The 19,520-nt window shown below is 44.0% G+C and overlaps 1 protein-coding gene across 1 annotated transcript; it reads left to right on the top strand.

Moving 5' to 3' along the window:
- The first annotated feature begins 13,432 nt into the window (after nucleotides 1–13,432).
- LOC115024806 (SCAN domain-containing protein 3-like) lies at nucleotides 13,433–14,944 on the top strand. The gene has a single exon (XM_029456660.1). It carries the CDS (start codon nucleotides 13,867–13,869, stop codon nucleotides 14,620–14,622), a length of 756 nt encoding a protein of 251 aa, XP_029312520.1. The 5' UTR covers nucleotides 13,433–13,866; the 3' UTR covers nucleotides 14,623–14,944.
- The last annotated feature ends 4,576 nt before the right edge of the window (nucleotides 14,945–19,520 follow it).

The raw sequence follows: 19,520 nt of genomic DNA, 5'->3' as shown, positions 1-19,520 counted from the left end.
TGCTTGATGTTTTGGCTTGTGGTTTGACATAATGTAGGAAGAGTAATAATAGACCTTATAATATCATCCACCAAAATGTAAAAATAATGCTCTTGTTCATGAGTAAGCCTGTTTTATTCTACAAAGAAGATGTATCATACATGTCTGCTGAAAGAAAGACTCATTGGTGTCAAATATATCTGTCCTGAATATCTGTGTGACCAACAATATGCCTACAAAGTAACACAAATAAATACAGGAACACATTCAGTTCAGAAAGAAAACTTTAATGTGCTTTGAGAACAACAAGACAGTAGAATATGTAGAAAGTGTCTTTAAAACAAGCCTTCATGTCTCATGTCTCTATAATAATGTATCCATTGAAACATAATGGAGTCTGATGATTTATCGTCCAATAGGAGAAGAGCAGGTAAAGACGGAGCTGATGTTTCCTGTGTCCGTCCTGACTGTCACTGAACTACCTGCTTTGTGAGAGTTCACTGGATGGTTTTGTTTGTGTGGTTATTGTACATGAAGACGCTGGAGTGCATATTCTATTGTCATGAAATAACAAGGTCTAAAATGAACACACCCACACAGGTGTAGCATTAACAACGGCTCTGTTCTGAATGAAGGACGAGGTTGTAACGATCTGCTTGTTCTTTGGTGTCCTGTTTTATTTTGAAGTGTTTACTCCCCCTTGTTATATGTCTAGTTGTACTTCCTGTCTGTGTCTTTACCCTCCCCTTCTGATTGTTTATGTGTTCCTCCTGTGTCTATTTACTCTGCCCTTGTGTTTTTTCCTTTCTCCCCAGCTGTGTCTTGTTCCCTCGTTTGGTGTCTGTGTATTTATCCCTATCTGCCCCAGTGTGTTTTGTTGGATTGTCATTCGTGTTCCGCTCGTGTTCCGCTCGTGTTCCGCTCGTGTTCCGCTCGTTTGTTACTTTGTATTTTTGTATTTTGTTAGCTTCGGCTTTATTTCAATAAAGCTCGCTTTTTGTTAAGACCTTGTCCAAAGTACTGCATTTGGGTCCTCAGATTCACCCCAGCATTACAGAGGTTTAACATGCTTCATCAGGCCTGTCCGCTGCCAGCGTCTCCAGTCAAACTTGACTTGATAAAGTCACCTGCCGTTGAGACGTTAGCTGTATAATAAAGTTTGTTGCCTTAAATCCTTGTGTTCCAGTATATTTTAGTCCCTGAAGTCTCTCCAGATAAATATCTGTTCTATTCAAGTGGCCTGCTCAGCCCTGACAGTGTGACAGTGATCTCGTGATGGCAACTGAAGCCTTAGGAAGCTTTGGGGCCTTGAGCTCAGCGAGCAGGGACACCTGGTAGTTTGCAGCACTTACAGAAGGCCTTCAAGACCAGAGCCAAAGACCAGGAAGCCTAGTGTTTATAAATCTGTCTTCTAATAGTCCTGTTCAGGAGAGCTGCAGGACATGCACTTATTATTTAGTATTCTGCTACAGTAAATTATGAATAAACATGTTGTTCATAAAGCCTACACATGAAATATTTTTGTTGACACAATACATTAATGCATTGATGAGGTGCTGTCCGATGTTTTAACTTCACTATTTATGAGACATTTCAAATGAGTCGCTATGTGATGTGATTGGACAATTATATTGATTTAAAATATTACTTAAGATGTAAATGTTCCCATGATATTGATTGTCTCTCTCGTTTACATCACCATTTCCCTCAGTTATTCTCCTCATCTTAGCCGACTTAACGTTCAAACCTGTCAAACTGAATGAAGGGTTAGTGTGCAAGGGTTAGGACTCAAGGACCAGAGATGTTTGTAACATTCAAAATTGTGAAATGTACCTTAACCTTAACCCGTAACCTTTGATAGTGACAATCTGCCAGATGAGAGACACAGAAACTGCAGAATGCAGAACATGCATGTTACTAACTCATGTTACTAACTCATGTTACTAACTCAGAAACATGAGTTAGTGACATGAGTTAGTAACATGAGTTAGTAAAGTAACATGAGTTAGTAACATGAGTTAGTAAAGTAACATGAGTTAGTAAAGTAACATGAGTTAGTAACATGCGTTAGTAACATGAGTTAGTAACATGAGTTAGTCAAGTAACATGAGTTCGTAACATGAGTTTACTAACTCATGTTACTTACTCAGTAACATGCGTTAGTAACCTGCATGAATATTGCTGAGCTCCTTTTTGTTTTGCTTCTTAACTCCGGTGTGACGGTTAGGTTAAATGCATTCTCTGTTATGTTAATTTTAATTTAATTCATAACCGAAGCCGCTAAATGGAATTCAACCATCGTCAAATATATATTTCATACCTGCGCTTTTCCTACCGTCACACACACACTGACTGGTCTGCTGTGATCCTGGTCTTTGGTTTCCAGGGTGTCACTCTTCTCAGGGCGTAACTTGGTCTTCGGGATGGGGGAACAGATACTATTATATTATATATATTATATTATATATTTATGTGCTTGAGACTGGGGCTGGGGATTGTTCTCCTCCCCTCTCATGAACCTGTTATAGGGCAGGATGAGCCTGGAGGAGAGAATGAGCAAATGAGAGCAGACACCGGGTCGAGAGTTGCTGAGAGACTGTCACACTCATGTAGAAAAGCTACTGTAGGATACTCAGCATTGCAGAAATATAGGTCGTTTTGGATGAAAACCTCATTTTAGGCAATCATGTTAAATCAATAGTTCAATCCTGCTTTCATCATCTCAGAAACATTTCAAGGATCAGACCATTTCTTTCTCCCAGAAATCTGGAAAAACAGTGATCCCGCCTTCATCCCCGGTCGACGACTGTACTTCTTTGCTCCCTGGCATCAGTATAAATTCCCTCTCCCGCCTCCTGCTCATCCAAAACTCTGCTGCTTGGATTTTATCACACACATCACACCGACCCTGGCTTCTTACACTGGCGACCTGTTGCTTTTAGAATCAATTTAAAGATTTTATTAATTACTTACAAAGTCCTGAGAGGCCTCGCCCCGAGTTATTTATCAGACCTTACAGTCCAGATGCAGACGCAAAGAGGATAGAGCCTTCACAGTCAGGGCTGCAAATCACTTTTAGTTTCTGACTTTTAATTCATTTAATTTCCCTTGTGTTTTAAATGTGTTCTGTTTTCATTGTAAATCACTTTGATTAAAACATTAACATTGAGCTTTAGAGGTGTTGACAGGTATATCTTTGAACAGAGCCAGGCTAGCTTCCAGCGAGGCTAACCATGTCCTGACTCCAGCTCAGTACTAAACACGCGCCGAGATAAACATCTATCTTTCTATCTCCTCTCAGAAAACAGCCATCTTTCCAAAAAGTATGCACTATTCCTTTAAGGGGGGAACAATCAGCAGATATGGAGAGAGTAAACATTTACCAGATCGACTTTATAAGGTTGTCAATGTTGTGTTTACAACTTCAGAAAATCAATGAATGCAGCTTTGAAGACATTCAAATAGCCTGGTCCCAGTGAACTATAAGTCAGAGCCTAAACTAAAAGAAAGGTCGACTGTAAGAATGGAAACTAAAAACTGGAAAATAATTAAAGGACAGCTGCTGACATGATCCGTTGAAGTGTCTGTTAATCCATTAGTGCAGTGTGAAGCCTTACAGGAGTATTTAAAGCTTTACCTGAGCTCTCGGGATTGGAGTACACTTTGAGGGCTTTTTAGGGATCTGCTTGCTACATTCATATATTTTATTCATGGAACGCTGTGGTGGCAGAGCTCTCCACTGACAACAATACCAATACATAGTTGTATAAAGTGTATGGCAGCAGAATACATCTTCATAACAAAGAGCTCCCTTCGGTTGGAAATGTCATTCGGTGAAATTTGAATATTAGTGTGTGTGTCATTTCTGAAAGGTGACACACACACACACACACAGACACACAGACACCAGACCAGTGAGTGCGGTGGGGAGGCACATATTTTTATATTTTTTTCATATCTCATATCAGCATTCTTATTACACACACAGGTAAGGTACATATTTGGCCTAAAAAGAACGTTACATTTACAGCGGCTCAGAGAGGTACATGTATTGGACTCACGCTCTTCAGTGCTGCAGAGTACTGTCTGCCTCACCTGGTGTCTTTCACTGTGGTTTTATGTCACATCAGCAAGACTAAATATGTTACAATCATTACATACATTAACTGGACTATAGAAAGTCAGGATGCATAATAAAAGTGTCTGAAAACATTATATTGGCGACATACAGAGAGATAGCAACAGGCACGCGCCAAATGCATGCGCTCAACCTAGTTTGCGAGGGATTGAGCAATCCGAGGGGAGGCTAAGCTCGTCGCTGCCTCAGCTCGCATCTCTCCTGTATCTGAACAGAGAATACACTTTCAGCGATTTTGACTATAAAAATTATTGGAATCATACAGAAAATTTGATTTTTTTACTTTTTCTGCCTCCCCTGCCCGCACGTCCCTGACACACACACGCACACGCACACACACACACACACACACACACACACACGCACGCACGCACACACACTGTCGTGGCAGGCAACCATAATGAAGCTTTATACGTTGTAACTGATAACTGTATTAATGCTTAATCATTGTAACTATTAATTAACAACTTACTAACAGTTATAACCTATTATAAAGTGAAAAACCACTGAGCAGTATCTTAATGACTTACTAACGTGTATTAAGAGCAAACAGAAAGATTGATTGATCCAAACTCTTCGAAGCTTTGAACATGCTGCAGTTACTGTCAACTCCCTTTTTACTTTGTTTTTGAAGTCAAATTCAGCTTTATTTCAACGTGGCTCTTGTAATATATGGAGTTTTACTCTGCTTGAAGTCTGGGTGGGGAATCCTCTTAATCGTTGTCCTCCTCTCCTTCATATATTTATAGAGATGCTCCTCCGCACTGTATCTAGTCCTCTTCTCTCCTGTGGTTGACACTATCGCTACTGTTGCTGTTGCCTTTGTGTTTGAATGAGCCTGCTCTGTCTGCTGTCACCTGAAAGCCACAAGGTGCAGGGCAGAGACATGTGTCTTTTTACTGCAATGTTAATATCACTCACATCCCTGAATGCAATTACTACTGGGATTGAGAGAATACTTGAATCTGTACCTTGACTGTTTCACCTGCTGCTGTTTCAGTCTCTTTAAAAAAGTGACCTTTAACCTCCAACGCCTGGGCATCACGGTACAGAGAGCCTGATAGCTTCTTTTTCTGGGAACGGCCCTTTAGGTTGGGAGCTGAGAAAGAGATGTGCTTCCTTACACTGAAGATTGCTGGTTCAAACACTGTTTGCATGTAAAACATTTTATAGGAGTTGCACTTTAGCTTGAGGCACTTAAAGGAGTTCAAGTGTCAGTTAAAGTTGAAGCACAGAATGGAGCTGAGGTGTCACTTAAGGTGTTAAAGCTGCAAACATTTAAACTTAATAAGACACTGGCTTCATTTTATTATGTCTTCCATCGTTTTACATGGTTTGTATTGACTTTAATGGAAGGAAGCTTTATTTTCAGAGTAAAAATATATAAAGTTGATAAAGAGCATTTATTGACTCTGCCATCTGGCCTTCTTCCTGTCCCTCCATACGATTCATTGTGTTCAAATTCATTCATTCTTTGCTTGTCAATTCTTTTACCTCTGCAACAGTGTAATGTCCCTTTGAGGAAGGCTTCTGCCAAACTGCCAAAATAAGAAAAATAAAGCCGATCAAAATCCGATTGTTTCTTAATTAGCAACAGCTGATACAAATTAAAAGCTGCTACCTGAATATTTGACTGATTTCACAAATAACATAGCTGCTCATAAGAAAGAGAAAGTTGGACTCCCTCTCACCGGTCTGCCCAAATCATATTTCACACACACACTCGCACAGTTTTGCAACGTAAGCAGGCTTCAGTTAACTTTAATTCTGTGTGTAAATATTGGCATTATGTGTTATCAAATCAAATCAAATCAAGTGTATTTATATAGCCCAATATCACAAATGATACATTTGTCTCAGTGTGCTTTACAGACTGTACAGGTTACGACACCCTCTGTCCTTAGACCCTCGCATCGCACAAAGAAAAACTTCCTAGCAATAGATGTCGTATGTACAGGATAAATATATATATATATAGGTTATACATTCCATTTACTGTTCTATTGCTTATTCTAGTCTTATTATAACTGAAACATCACATTGCTGTGCTGAACTAACAACCTAATGTCCCCTGTTCAATTATTAAAGTATAAATGATCAGAATATATTATGAAAATGGTGTTTCAAAAAATCTGACAAGGAGATTCAAAATTAAATTAGTCATGTGTGAAATTCTTGATATCGGGAAGAAAGTCCCTGTTTGCCCCACATTAGTCCCTCAAACTGTTTGAAGTCTGATTGCGATCACTCAAACTGGAATCATTAGTCTCTGGCCAGTACGAGCTCACAGAGAATCCCTTTTCCATATGAAGCTATAATCTACGTTGAGTTTCATGGTGTTCATGTCAGTATCAGCTTTCAATACTTGAATAGATGTGTTACGGCCACAGCCTTATTTATCTGCGGGGATTACTTTGTGGATGTCTGCACCTTGTTTTCCCTATTTAAGTATGCAGATTTGGATGTGTGACTGCCGCCCCTTGATTGGCTGCGGTGACACCTCCTCCTCCCACCTTGATGACGACCGAGTTGTGATTGGCATGTACCTGTTCCGGTCCACCAATCCAAGGGACGTTGGAGAGACCAGAAGCTACAATTGCCCAGCCAGCTCTACAGTCGGGGCTGCTGGTGTTGTCAGTCATATGCCTCGTACTTGTGTGTGTGGATACTAGATTCTGTATATCGTATATTGCCGGTTGAAATTCTGTGTTCTGTATCCCAGGTGTTGGAACTAGGTTTACCTTTGGCTCATTTGCAGTGTTTTCTGTTAGGCACGTTAGGGTGCCCTGGCGCTGTTTTATGTGTTCTTTTGTTATCAAGTTTTCACCCCGAGTTTGTTTTGTTAGTTTGGCTTTGATGCCTTATTTGCTCTTGTGTTAAGAGTCCTCCTTTTGTTCTTTGTGGTTTCGTTAAAAGCAATTGTTTGTCAAATTGTCCACCATATTTAATAAATATATCTTATTTTGCCATCAACATCTGGTGTATGTTACTCCCTTTTCCCTCGCCGAGCCGGGGTCGTAACAAGATGACATTCAAATTCTATATATTTGTTGGTGTGTGTGTGTGTGTGTGTGCGTGTGTGCGTGTGTGTGTGTGTGTGTGTGTGTGTGTGTGTGTGTGTACATCTGCAACTGTGAGTCAGTATCTGTGTTGTGTCTTACTCACCAAGGTCATCACATAAGCTCTGGTTATGCAGGAGTGTGGGACGGTCCAATGTGTCTCGACAGTACAGGATGTGTGTGTTTTCAGACAGCACTGTGATGCCTCCCAACGCCAGAACCAGCTGGTTGGTGAGCAGATATACAGATAGAGAGGGAGAAGAAGAGAGGGAGGGGAGGAGAGAGGAAGAGAAGGAGAGCAGGGAGGTGTCCCCCGGCAGTCTAAGCCTATAGCCTATAAGCTTTATCAAAAAGGAAAGTCTTTAGCCTGAGATTTGTTTTATGTGGGAGTTAAAAGACAGATCCTGATCAAAGATGACGCCAAGATTCCTTACGGTGGTGCTGGAGCAATTTCTAGGGTTCGCAAATTTCTATAGCAAGTTTATCCATAACTTTTGCACAGTTGCTGCACCCTTGCATGCACTCACCTCTCCCAAGGTTCCTTTTTCGTGGAGTCCCCAGGCAGAAAAGTCTTTCCGGTCCCTAAAGGAGAGATTCACCGGCACCAGTAGTCACCGTTCCTGACCCCTAATGCCAATTTGTGGTTGAGGTGGATGTCTCAAACGAGGGCATTGGGGCCATCCTGTCCCAGAGATCCGACCAGGACAACCGAATATTCCCATGCGTAAATTGACCCCTGCAGAAAAAAATTACGATGTAGGCAACAAAGAACTGCTAGAGGTCAAAGTCGCATTAGAGGAGTGGAAACATTGGTTGGAGGGGGCTGACCAACCATTTCTTGTATGGACCGACCACAAGAACTTGGAATACATCAGGAAAGCCAAAATACTTAATTCCTGTCAAGCTAGGTGGGCCTTGTTTTTTTAACAGGTTCAATTTCACATTATCATATCGACCAGGATCACAAAATGCCAAGCCAGATGCACTGTCACGCCTGTTTGAAGTTGAACCTAGTGCCAAATAACCCAAATCAATTCTTCCACTTAACCATGCGGTCATGGCAGATGGAAGAGGATGTTAAGCAGGCTAATGTGAGTCCAGCACCTAGTGGTTGTCCAGACAACCGTTTGTTTGTGCCAGTGGCACTACGATCCAAGGTAATTCACTGGGCTCACACGTCCTTGCTATAATGCATGGGTTAAGCAAACACACATCCTTGCTATAATGCATGGGTTAAGCAAACCATGTTTGTGATAAAGCAACGGTTTTCGTGGCCATCCATGAAGTCGGAGGTATCCGAGTACGTGGCGGCCTGTCCTGTCTGCGCTCGGAATAAAACATCATCCAGGGCTCAGATGGGTCTGCTCCAGCCGCTTCCAGTTCCTCAACGCCCGTGGCCCCACATCTCCATTTTTGACTTTGTGACAGGCTTAGCACCTTCAAAAGGTGACCGCTTTAGTAAAATGGCACATTTCATTGCCCTAACCAAGCTTCCCTCTGCCAAGGTAACTGCAGAGGTCATGTTTTCTGTATTCATAGTTTTCCCAGGGACATTGTATCAGAACGAGGCCCACAGTTCATTTCACGTTTCTGGAAGGAGTTGTGCCATCTCCTTGGCGCCATCGTAACCCTGTCTTCAGGATACCATCCACAGTCTAATGGTCAAACGGAGTGTATCAACCGTGAACTCGAGACACTCCTTCGTTGCCTCGTGTCCCAGAACCAGGCCACCTGGAGTGACCACCTCACCTGTGTGGAATACGCCTACAACAGCTTGCCTACGTCCACCACTGGTTTTTCCCCTTTCCATTGCACCAATGGTTACCAGCCACCTCTATTCCCGTCCAACGAGATGGAGGTCGCAGTCCCATCGGCTCACGCCATGATCAAGCACTGTCGCCGGATCTGGGCCGGAGCTTGGCAGGCTCTCCTCCAAAGCGCAGCCTGGATGAAAAAGTCAGCGGATCGCCACCGCAGACCAGCACTACTCTACAGACCAGGCCAGAGGGTGTGGCTAGCCACAAAGGACCTACCTCTCCACATCCATTCCCGGAAGTTGGCCCCCAGGTTTGGGGCCCTTTTCCAATTTCAAAAGTAGTTAATCTGGTCTCTGTCCGTCTAAGACTCCCCAGGTCATTGAAGGTCCACCCGACATTCCACGTCGCCAAGGTCAAGCCAGTTCAGGACAGTTCCCTTGTGCCCCCTTCCAAGCCTCCTCCTCCCCCTCGGATTATCGAAGGCGGTCCGGTATATACAGTCAAGAAGCTTCTTGCCGTCCGCAACCGAGGTCGACAGTTCCTTGTCGATTGGGAAGGTTATGGCACAGAAGAACGCCAGTGGGTCCCGTCCAGCTTCATCGTGGACAAGACTCTCATCCAAGACTTCTACCTTCAGCACCCTGAAGTCCCTGGGCAATCAGGAGTCAGCCCTAAAAGGGGGGGTACTGTCATGTCCCGTCACATTATTTAATGTTATGTCATGTATTTATGTTTTAGTTTAGTTCATGTTCAGTGTTTAATATCTCTCAGGTCACATTATGTTAAGTTACCGTCATTCTTGTCTAGTGTCGTCTTGCACTTCCTGTTTTGTTTTGAAACTCACCTTTCCCTCTCGTTCCAGGTCACTTAACTTCCTGCCTTTGTGTGTTTTCCCGCTTCTGTGATCGTCTGCCCCGCCCCTGATTGTTGTCACCTGTGTCCCCTTACTTCATGTATAAATATTCCTGTCTCCCCTTGTCTTGTGCCAGTTCGTCTTGTTAATCTAGTCAAGTGTATGGTTATTGTTAATGGGTAAACTTTGTATATTGTGGTGTTATATTCTTGATCACATCGGCTGATTACCTGTCATCTATCTAAACCTATACTTGTACTTCCTAAGCACTTACAACTCTCTCCTTATTCTCCTTCTCTTAGCAACTCTTGCTAAATCCTCAATTCCTTACGCTCTTTTCGGCTCTGCTAACGTTAGCTGCTGTAGCTCGGCAGCAAGCGATGGTATCTTCTTCTTCCTGTTAGGCTCTCTCCTGCTCGGTGTGTTTCATGTTTGGCTATTGCTCTGCCTCCTTTAGTGATAATGCACCATGGTTAGTCAGCGGTTAGCAACTGTAGCTGTTAGCAAGCCCCCTATAGCTGGTGCGGGCTGACCAGTGGTATCTCCTGTTAGCTGTCCCCCGGCGGGGCCCGAGCAGCCGGGAGACTGGGTGACTGTCCGAAAGAAGTGTTATCAGAAGCCTACGGTTCACCACCAACCGATTGCTGTTTCTAAGGGGTTCTCTTTTGAAAGCCTTATTCTTACACTCTCAAACCCAACATGGAAAACAATAAAGCCAGTTTTTGAAATCTTGAAAGTAAATGGCGTTCCACTAAATTGGAAGAATCTCGTTTAGTCTGGTTAGATCATCTTAAAACGTATAAGAAGGCTCTTCGTAATGCCAGAGCAGCTTATTACTCTTCCTTAATAGAAGAAAATAAGAACAACCCCAGGTTTCTTTTCAGCACTGACAGAGAGCCACAGCTCTACAGAGCCTTCTATTCCTATATCTCTCAGTAGTGACGACTTCATGAGCTTCTTTAACGATAACATTATAATTATTAGAGACAAAATTAATCTCCTCCTGCCCTCAATTGGTAATGACTTAACTTCAACCTCCGGAATTTCAAAAACATTAGTAACACCTAAAATATATCTAGACTGTTTTACTCCAATCAACCTTAACCAACTAACTTCAACAATCTCGTCGTCTAAACCATCAACCTGTCTTTTAGACCCGATTCCAACTAAACAGTTTAAAGTAGTTTTACCCTTAATTAACACCTTATTAAATATGATAAACCTGTCTCTATTATCTGGCTACGTACCACAATCCTTTAAAGAAGAAAAACATTTGTGTGATTTTTTACATAATAGTTTATTTGAGGTTTTTCAATCTGGATTTAGAGTTCATCATAGCACAGAGACGGCACTGGTGAACCAATACCTTCTATTGGCATCAGACAAAGGACTTGTCTCTGTTCTTATCTTGTTAGACCTCAGTGCTGCTTTCGACACTGATGTTGATCATGACATTCTACTACACAGACTGGAACATTGTGTTGGCATAAAAGGAACCGCACTAAGCTGGTTCAAGTCCGATTTATCTGAGCGATCTCAATTTGTATGTATTAACGATAAATCCTCGATGACAGCCAAAGTCAGTCTTGGAGTTCCGCAGGGTTCTGTACTTGGACCGATTCTATTCACCTTATATATGCTTCCTTTGGGCAATATTATAAGGAACCACTCTATAAACTTTCATTGTTATGCGGATGATACCCAATTATATCTATCAATTAAAACCAGACGAAACCAATCAATTGGCTAAACTTCAAGCATGCCTTAAGGACATAAAAACTTGGATGTCTAGCAACTTTTTGATGTTAAACACAGACAAAACTGGAGTTATTATACTTGGCCCTAAACTCTAAACGGCATTAATTTGGCCTCCAGCACAACCGTAAGGAATCTTGGCATCATCTTTGATCAGGATCTGTCTTTTAATTCCCACATAAAACAAATCTCAAGGACTGCCTTCTTTCATCTACGTAACATTGCAAAAACAAGACACATCCTGTCTCAAAATGATGCAGAAAAAGTAGTCCATGCATTTGTTACTTCAAGGCTGGATTACTGCAACTCATTATCAGGTTGTCCCAAAAAGTCGCTTAAGACTCTTCAGTTGATCCAAAATGCAGCGGCACATGTATTGACAAGAACAAGGAAACGGGATCATATTACTCCTGTATTAGCTGCTCTGCACTGGCTCACGGTAAAATACAGAATACAATTCAAAATCCTTCTCCTGACTTACAAAGCAATTAATGGTCAGGCTCCAGCATATCTTAAAGATCTCATAGTACCTTATAAACCAACTAGAGCATTGCGCTCCCAGACTGCAGGGTTACTTGTGGTTCCTAGAGTCTCTAAGAGTACAATGGGAGCCAGAGCCTTCAGCTATCAAGCTCCTCTCCAGTGGAACCAGCTTCCAGTTTGTGTTCGGGAGGCAGACACCCTCTCCACATTTAAGAGCAGGCTAAAGACTTTCCTTTTTGATAAAGCTTATAGTTAGGGCTGGCTCAGGTTTGCCTTGGATCAGCCCCTAGTTATCCTGCTATAGGCTTAGACTGCCGGGGGACACCTCCCTGCTCTCCTTCTCTTCCTCTCTCCTCCCCTCCCTCTCTTCTTCTCCCTCTCTATCTGTATGCATTTATATAAATGTATGTTACTAACTCATCAACCCGGAGTTTCTGTGTCTCTCATGTGGCAGGTTGCCACTAATAAAGTTTACGTCAGGATCAGGAATCGTGGCTGCGCCTTCTGCCCTGGTCTTTTTAGGAAGCCTTTTTGACATTTTCCTGGATTCATCCATACTTTCTCTTTTTCAACACAATATAATTTCTGTCAAATATTGTATTTGTACTATGTTGTTTATCCTGTACACATCATGTATCAAGAATTTCACACATGACTAATTTAATTTTGAATCTCCTTGTCAGATTTTTTGAAACACCATTTTCATAATATATTCTGATCATTTATACTTTAATAATTGAACAGGGGACATTAGGTTGTTAGTTCAGCACATCAATGTGATGTTTCAGTTATAATAAGACTAGAATAAGCAATAGAACAGTAAATGGAATGTATAACCTATATATATATATTTATCCTGTACATACGACATCTATTGCACATCTGTCCGTCCTGGGAGAGGGATCCCTCCTCAGTCTCTCCCTGAGATTTCTTCCATTTTACCCCCTTTAATTGTAAGGTTTCTTTTAGGAAGTTTTTCCTTGTGCGGTGCGAGGGTCTTAAGGACAGAGGGTGTCATAACCTGTAGAGTCTGTAAAGCACACAGAGACAAATGTATAATTTGTGATATTGGGCTATATAAATACATTTGATTTGATTTGATTAAAAGTTATTTTGTTTGTACGTCAGACACTTTGTTGAGTCATGTATTTTGGATCTTGAGTTTTTTCGTGCCGTGGTCCGTGACACTTTTAGGAAGTTTTTCCTTGTGTGGTGCGAGGGTTTAAGGACAGAGAGTGTCTGTGGCAGTGGGGTGTGGTTAGGGCGCCGGCTGCTGGGGAGAGACAGGAGTGTCCCAGCTGGAGGCCAGACAGCTGAACGGAATCAGGTAATCAGTCACATAATAAATGCACGGTGATGGCCTGGTTCTGTTCTCTTGCAGTAGGCTGGGTTCCAGAGAAGACGGAGACGCTTGGTGAGCCACGACGCAGCGCAGCCTGGAGAGCAGCGGATAGCAGAGCGACGGACAGGAGAGCTGTGCCTGTAATAGTAAGCTTACCTGTGTGCCAATAAAGCTGTGTGTGTGACACTACACCTCCTCTCTGTCATCCTTATCCCTGACTGTGGACAAGAGTCTCCACAAGTGGCGCCTGAACAGGGACATGACAGAGGAGGTAGCGGTGCAGAGCCCGCTAGGGCTGATCCTTCAGCGTCTGGGGGCCATGCACGAGGGCACCGCGGCCCTCCAGCAACAGCAGAGCCAGACGCTCGTAGACCTGGCGGCGTACCAGAAGGCGGACCGAGACCTCCTGCAGGGAATGCTCCGGTCATCGGCTGCCCCGGAGGTTGAGTCGGGAGGCGGGAGGCGGGCCAGCCCAGCTCCTGCGGGTCGCAGTGCAGAAGATGACGGCGGAGGACGACCCCGAGGCCTTCCTGGACATCTTCGTGGGCACGGCAGAGGCATGCGGGTGGCCGCAGGCGGAGTGGGGGATACGACTGCTCCCCCTGCTGTCCGGGGAAGCCCAGCGGGCCGCCCATACCCTGCCTGCGACCTCCAGATACGACTACAACCAGCTCCGGAGGGCGATCCTGGACCGGTTTGGCAGCACTGTTCGGAGCCTGCCCTTTGAGGACGCTGGCCGACCCTTCGCCTTCGCCCAGCAGCTCCTCGACTCGGCTAGGCGCTGGCTCCAGCCGGGAGTCAACTCCGTTGAGGACATCGTCGGGCAGGTGGCCCTTGAGCAGTTCATCGCCGGACTCCCCCCCTCCTCGGCGAACTGGATCCAGTGCCACCGTCCGGCCAGCCTTGAAGCCGCCGTCAGACTCGCGGAGGACCACCTCTCCCTTCCCCGGCGGAGCCTGGGGGCCGAAGCCCGGGCCATCTCTCCCCCACAGCTCCGGCCCGTTCCAGCCCCGAGGAGGTTCCGGCCTGCCGTGGGGGCCGCTGGCCCTGGCACTACGCCATACGTCATGGAGGTGGGGCAGCTGGTCCGGATTGTGGCACCGCCAGACTCCTCCCCGGTCCGGAAGGGATGTACCGTGTACCGGTATGTATACAGGGGGGTATTCACCAAGCTCTGTGGGACTCGGGATGTACGCAGACCATGGTCCACCAGCGCTTGGTTCGGCCCGGGGCGTTGCTGGAGGCGTCGGGGGTGAAGGTGAGGTGTGTGCATGGGGATATTCACGAGTACCCGGTGGTGACCCTGGTAATTTCATTTAAGGGGAAAAAGCATAGAGTTAAGGCTGGAGTTAGTACTCGCCTCACGCACCCCCTGATACTGGGAACGAATTGGCCGGGTTTTGACAAGATAGCAGGGAAGACTGGGGGGGTGCGTTCACGGGCGGTAGGGAAATGTGAGTTGTGTGCGGTGTTCAATGGGGAGACGGAGGTGGCGAACGCCGGGGAGGGAAGGGCAGGGCCGTAGGAGGCTTGTGATGAGCTTCCACCGTTACGTCCGGTGGAGGACTTTCCCCTCGAGCAGTCTCGAGATGAGACCCTCCGTCACGCGTTCGAGCAAGTAGTGTGTGTGGATGGTTCCCCACTACACCCGAACGTCGCACTGACACACCCCCACTTCTCGGTGATTAGGGACAGACTGTACCGTGTGAGCCGTGACACACAGACAGGAGAGTTAAATACCCAGTTGTTGGTTCCGAAACTGTTTTCCAGGCGGCTCATCATAACCCCATGTCCGGTCATCTCGGGTACGACAAGTCACTCAACCGGATCATGGCCCGATTCTATTGGCCTGGCATTCGCGCGGACGTGAAGCGGTGGTGTGCGTCCTGCCGTGAATGTCAGCTGGTTAACCCGCCGGCCACTCCAAGAGCGCCGTTGCGCCCATTGCCATTAATTGAGGTGCCGTTCGACAGAATTGGTATGGACCTCATCGGGCCATTAGACCGGAGCGCACGGGGATATCGCTTTGTGTTGGTCCTAGTGGATTACGCAACGCGATATCCGGAGGGTGTGGTTAGGGCGCCGGCTGCTGGGGAGAGACAGGAGTGTCCCAGCTGGAGGCCAGACAGCTGAACGGAATCAGGTAATCAGTCACATAATAAATGCACGGTGATGGCCTGGTTCTGTTCTCTTGCAGTAGGCTGGGTTCCAGAGAAGACGGAGACGCTTGGTGAGCCACGACGCAGCGCAGCCTGGAGAGCAGCGGATAGCAGAGCGACGGACAGGAGAGCTGTGCCTGTAATAGAAAGCTTACCTGTGTGCCAATAAAGCTGTGTGTGTGACACTACACCTCCTCTCTGTCATCCTTATCCCTGACTGTGGACAAGAGTCTCCACAGTGTCGTATGCTGTACAGTCTGTAAAGCCCACTGAGACAAATGTGTCTCAGTGTCTATATAAATCAATTTGATTTGATTTGTTATCTACTTTATGTGCACGTTTCCGTGTCTACTGCATTGCTGCTTTGCGCATTCACATTCTCTCCTTTGCTTCGCGAAGGGCGGAGCTCCGCTCCTGACACACACACATCCAGTCAGAGACAGAGTGAAGGAGATGAGAGAACTACAAAGTGCAAAAAAGTAAAATCCAACACATTAATTATAAATGAAGCGACGTCGAGCCAACGTTCAGAAACTCAGGCGAAAATATTCACGTTTTCTAAACGCACACAGCAGCAGTGATGCAGATGTTAGCTCTGCTGGTGTCAGCTCTGCTGCTGCGAACATCCAGAGTGCAGCTCGTCTGCTGCTGGTCCAAGTCCCGACCATAGTGATAGTTTGTTACCATTAATTCCGATTAGTTTTATTCATGGTGTATCCTTGGAAACACATTAATGCTTTCGAGCAGTAGTGGCTGAGGGGGGCGACGCTGTTTTTTTTTTTTCAAGCAGCAATTTATCGCTCAGCAAAATAAGTCTAAAAACTACACAAAGTTGCCTGAACACTGGTGAGAATCAATTCAGAATTTGGTTTATTGCCAAGTAAACGCATACAAGGACTTTTCCTTGTCTTTTTTTTTTGCCAAGGACCCTCAAACTGATGGAGCAGAGGTCTTCTACAGGGGGTCCACAGGAGAAATTTGGTTGATCAGACAATTTTTTTATCTTTTTTTTTTCAACCGATTGTTTTTCCACAAATGTAAATGTCTTTAAATACACATTAACATGAATCCAACATATTAGCGTGAACGGATAAATGGATCAGGGTCAGACATCTCACTAATGTGGGAGTAGGTGTGCCATCCACAGATGGCTTGAGGATTCACTGTCCCTTCTACATGTATGTTTAAAATAAAAACATAAATCTGAGAATTATTTTAATAGCTCAGTGTTGTATGCCAGATGTGTTTCAAAATGCGTGTGTAAATGAGCACTATATTAGTTATGAATGTGAAGCACTGTAGGTTCTCTTCAAAGAGTTTCAGGTCTACCTCCATCTCGTCACAACAAGACTGCCCACCAAGGGGCATAACCGCGCCAACATGGACCAATGAGGGACGACGACACCCTTCTGTAGAGAATACAGCAAAATGTTTATGATGTTTTTGTACGACTTTCACTTTTACCAACAGACAGCTAACTGGCTCTTTATTGATTCGGACTGTGGACTTGGTGTGTGAAAGTGTCCTCGGCTGAGGGTATTTTTGAAATGCTGTCATCATCACTTTAAATAAATAAGTATCTTGATCAACTAGAAGTTTACTGGATTCATTTGAAAGACAATCACAGCGCCCTTTGGGCTTCAAAACCCAACAGTATATTATATTATTTTGTTCGGGAGAGGGTTAGCACTTATATTTAGAATATGATGACACATCAAATCAAACTGTATTTATATAGCCCAATATGAGACCAGTCTTATTTCAAGCAGGGCATCCTGGTATTTTTGGCATAGGCCTACTATGTATTGTGACATACTAAATCTTGCTCTCCCTAAATAGTATGGTACGCAGGGGGTGTGGGTTTCATTACCTCGCCATGACTCCCCGGTAGATAAAAGTTTGGAGCTGCTCTCCCGGCTGACAGCTCACCACCCGTTTCTCACCGAACACATTACATTGAAAAGCCTTGTAAAATATATACGGTCTGTGCAGACCTACCCACTGTGGAAAACACAAGCACATGGTATTATTTTAGAGGTGAGGAAAATACCAAAATCCCAAACTTTCACTTTATGAACTCCATCAAAATATTCATGCATTTTCCCTATAACAAGATGAGTCATGACAATAAAATAGCAATTTAAAAATCATACAAACGTTTTTTAAATCCTACCGTAATGGAGCCAGACTCCATCTCGACACATTCCAACATTTTCTCCAAAACTGTCGGCTAGAATGGTTTGCAGATTGTTCCTGGCGGTGTGCAGAACGAGCGCAGAGAGGAAGCAGCCTCTCGTCAAGAGCGAACAGCTCACACGCTGCCAAATACATGTGGGAAATCATTTTTATTTCCCCTGGCCGCTCCGTTTACAGGCTCATTGTGTTGATTAGATATTGTGAATCCTCTCAAATATAAAAACGTGAATGATCACGACCTATTTTCATGCTTACGATAAAATGAGGTGTTTAATATTTAAAGAGAGTTTAAGTTTACTGTTTAATTTTAAGAGCTTAATGTCGCCATTTATATTATTACCAATCTATGGATTTGCTAGGACCTGAAACAACTAGGTGTGTGTGAGCGAGATAGCACGTGCTGCAGGTAACAGTAACACCGGAAATGAGCAATACTTTTCAGAAGAAATACATAATATTTGCCTGAAGTAAGAATGTTAATGGAAAATATGTATTTAAGAAAAGAAAAAAAAGGAAAAATTGTACAGATGGACAAAACTAATTCAATCAATTGCCTAAGTGTGAATTCTGGCACATTTAACTGTGTATTGATAACTGCCAAAATAATCAACAATCTTTTCAGGACTGCTACCATCTGCCTGGATGAGTAAGGAGAGCCTGTGACTCTGAGGACAGCTGTGTACCATCACACACTACGATGACTTATAACCACAGCTAAACTCAGACAGCTAAGGTTAAAAGAGGAAGAAGTGTTCAGGAGTGGGGACAGGGACAAGTACGGGTTTAGCAAGGCGGGGAGAGATGCTAAACAACTGTACTGAACCAACCAGAAGTGCATGGTGTGTGACATAAATACTGTACAGTAGTTCTCTCATTGGGATCAAACCATCTTCACCAATCACGCAGATTATAGACGGAATCGGAGTTTTGGGCTTCCGGTGGAATCGCAATGCATGCTGGTGTGGCAAGCCTAGAAAAGTGAGCACCAACTCTACAAGGGCTGCCATATTGGATTTCTTCTCTACGTGTTTACATTGTATTTAGCTTATTCTTCAAGCGTGTTTAAATTGTATTTGGCTAGTTTTTAGTGTGTAATCATCGCTCTTCTAGTTATGGGATTTGGATATGTGAAAGGATGTTCACAGCGGGAGAAAGCTAAATAAATGGGAAGAATCTCATTGTGAGCTTCACGATTGCAAAAATTGCGACTGCAAGCCCCCGTTCGAACTATTTCCATTTCCAACAGCACTAAAGAACAATGATAGAGGGCTAGCATGGACCAAAGCTGTAAAGAGACAGGATTACAATGGGAAGTCTTGGGAGCCCAAAAAATCTTCGCCAATTTGCAGTGAGCATTTCATGCAAGGAAAACCAACAAATGAATTCCCTGATCCTGAACTTGACCTGGGGTATGTAGTCTTTAGTAAGTATGTATCTACTTAATTTATATATTGACAAATATACTTTCTATATATTGAGTTTTATAATAATTAACAAACACAAGTTCCATGCCGAATGTGGCGTATGGGAAATTTTCATTGAATGAGTACATTTTGCTTTCAAAAAGCAATACTCAGAATCTGCGAGAGGATTGAAAGATATTTGTTTCAACCAGCCAGAGTCAAACAGTCTAAATGCTTTGCCTTCTTTGTATTCGTTCAAAGTTCGTTTATGAAACTCGACATGGTTCCCTGAGTGGTCAGACATTAAAAATAATGTTATATCGCTGAGGTATATCGGCGGCCAAGAAGTCATGCTGTTGTTTTCATTGACCCAGCCATCCTGCAATGTCAAGGGAT

The sequence above is a fragment of the Cottoperca gobio genome, chromosome 19, assembly GCF_900634415.1.
Source record: "Cottoperca gobio chromosome 19, fCotGob3.1, whole genome shotgun sequence".
Taxonomy (NCBI): domain Eukaryota; kingdom Metazoa; phylum Chordata; class Actinopteri; order Perciformes; family Bovichtidae; genus Cottoperca; species Cottoperca gobio.
This window is presented reverse-complemented; position numbering and strand designations above follow the sequence as displayed.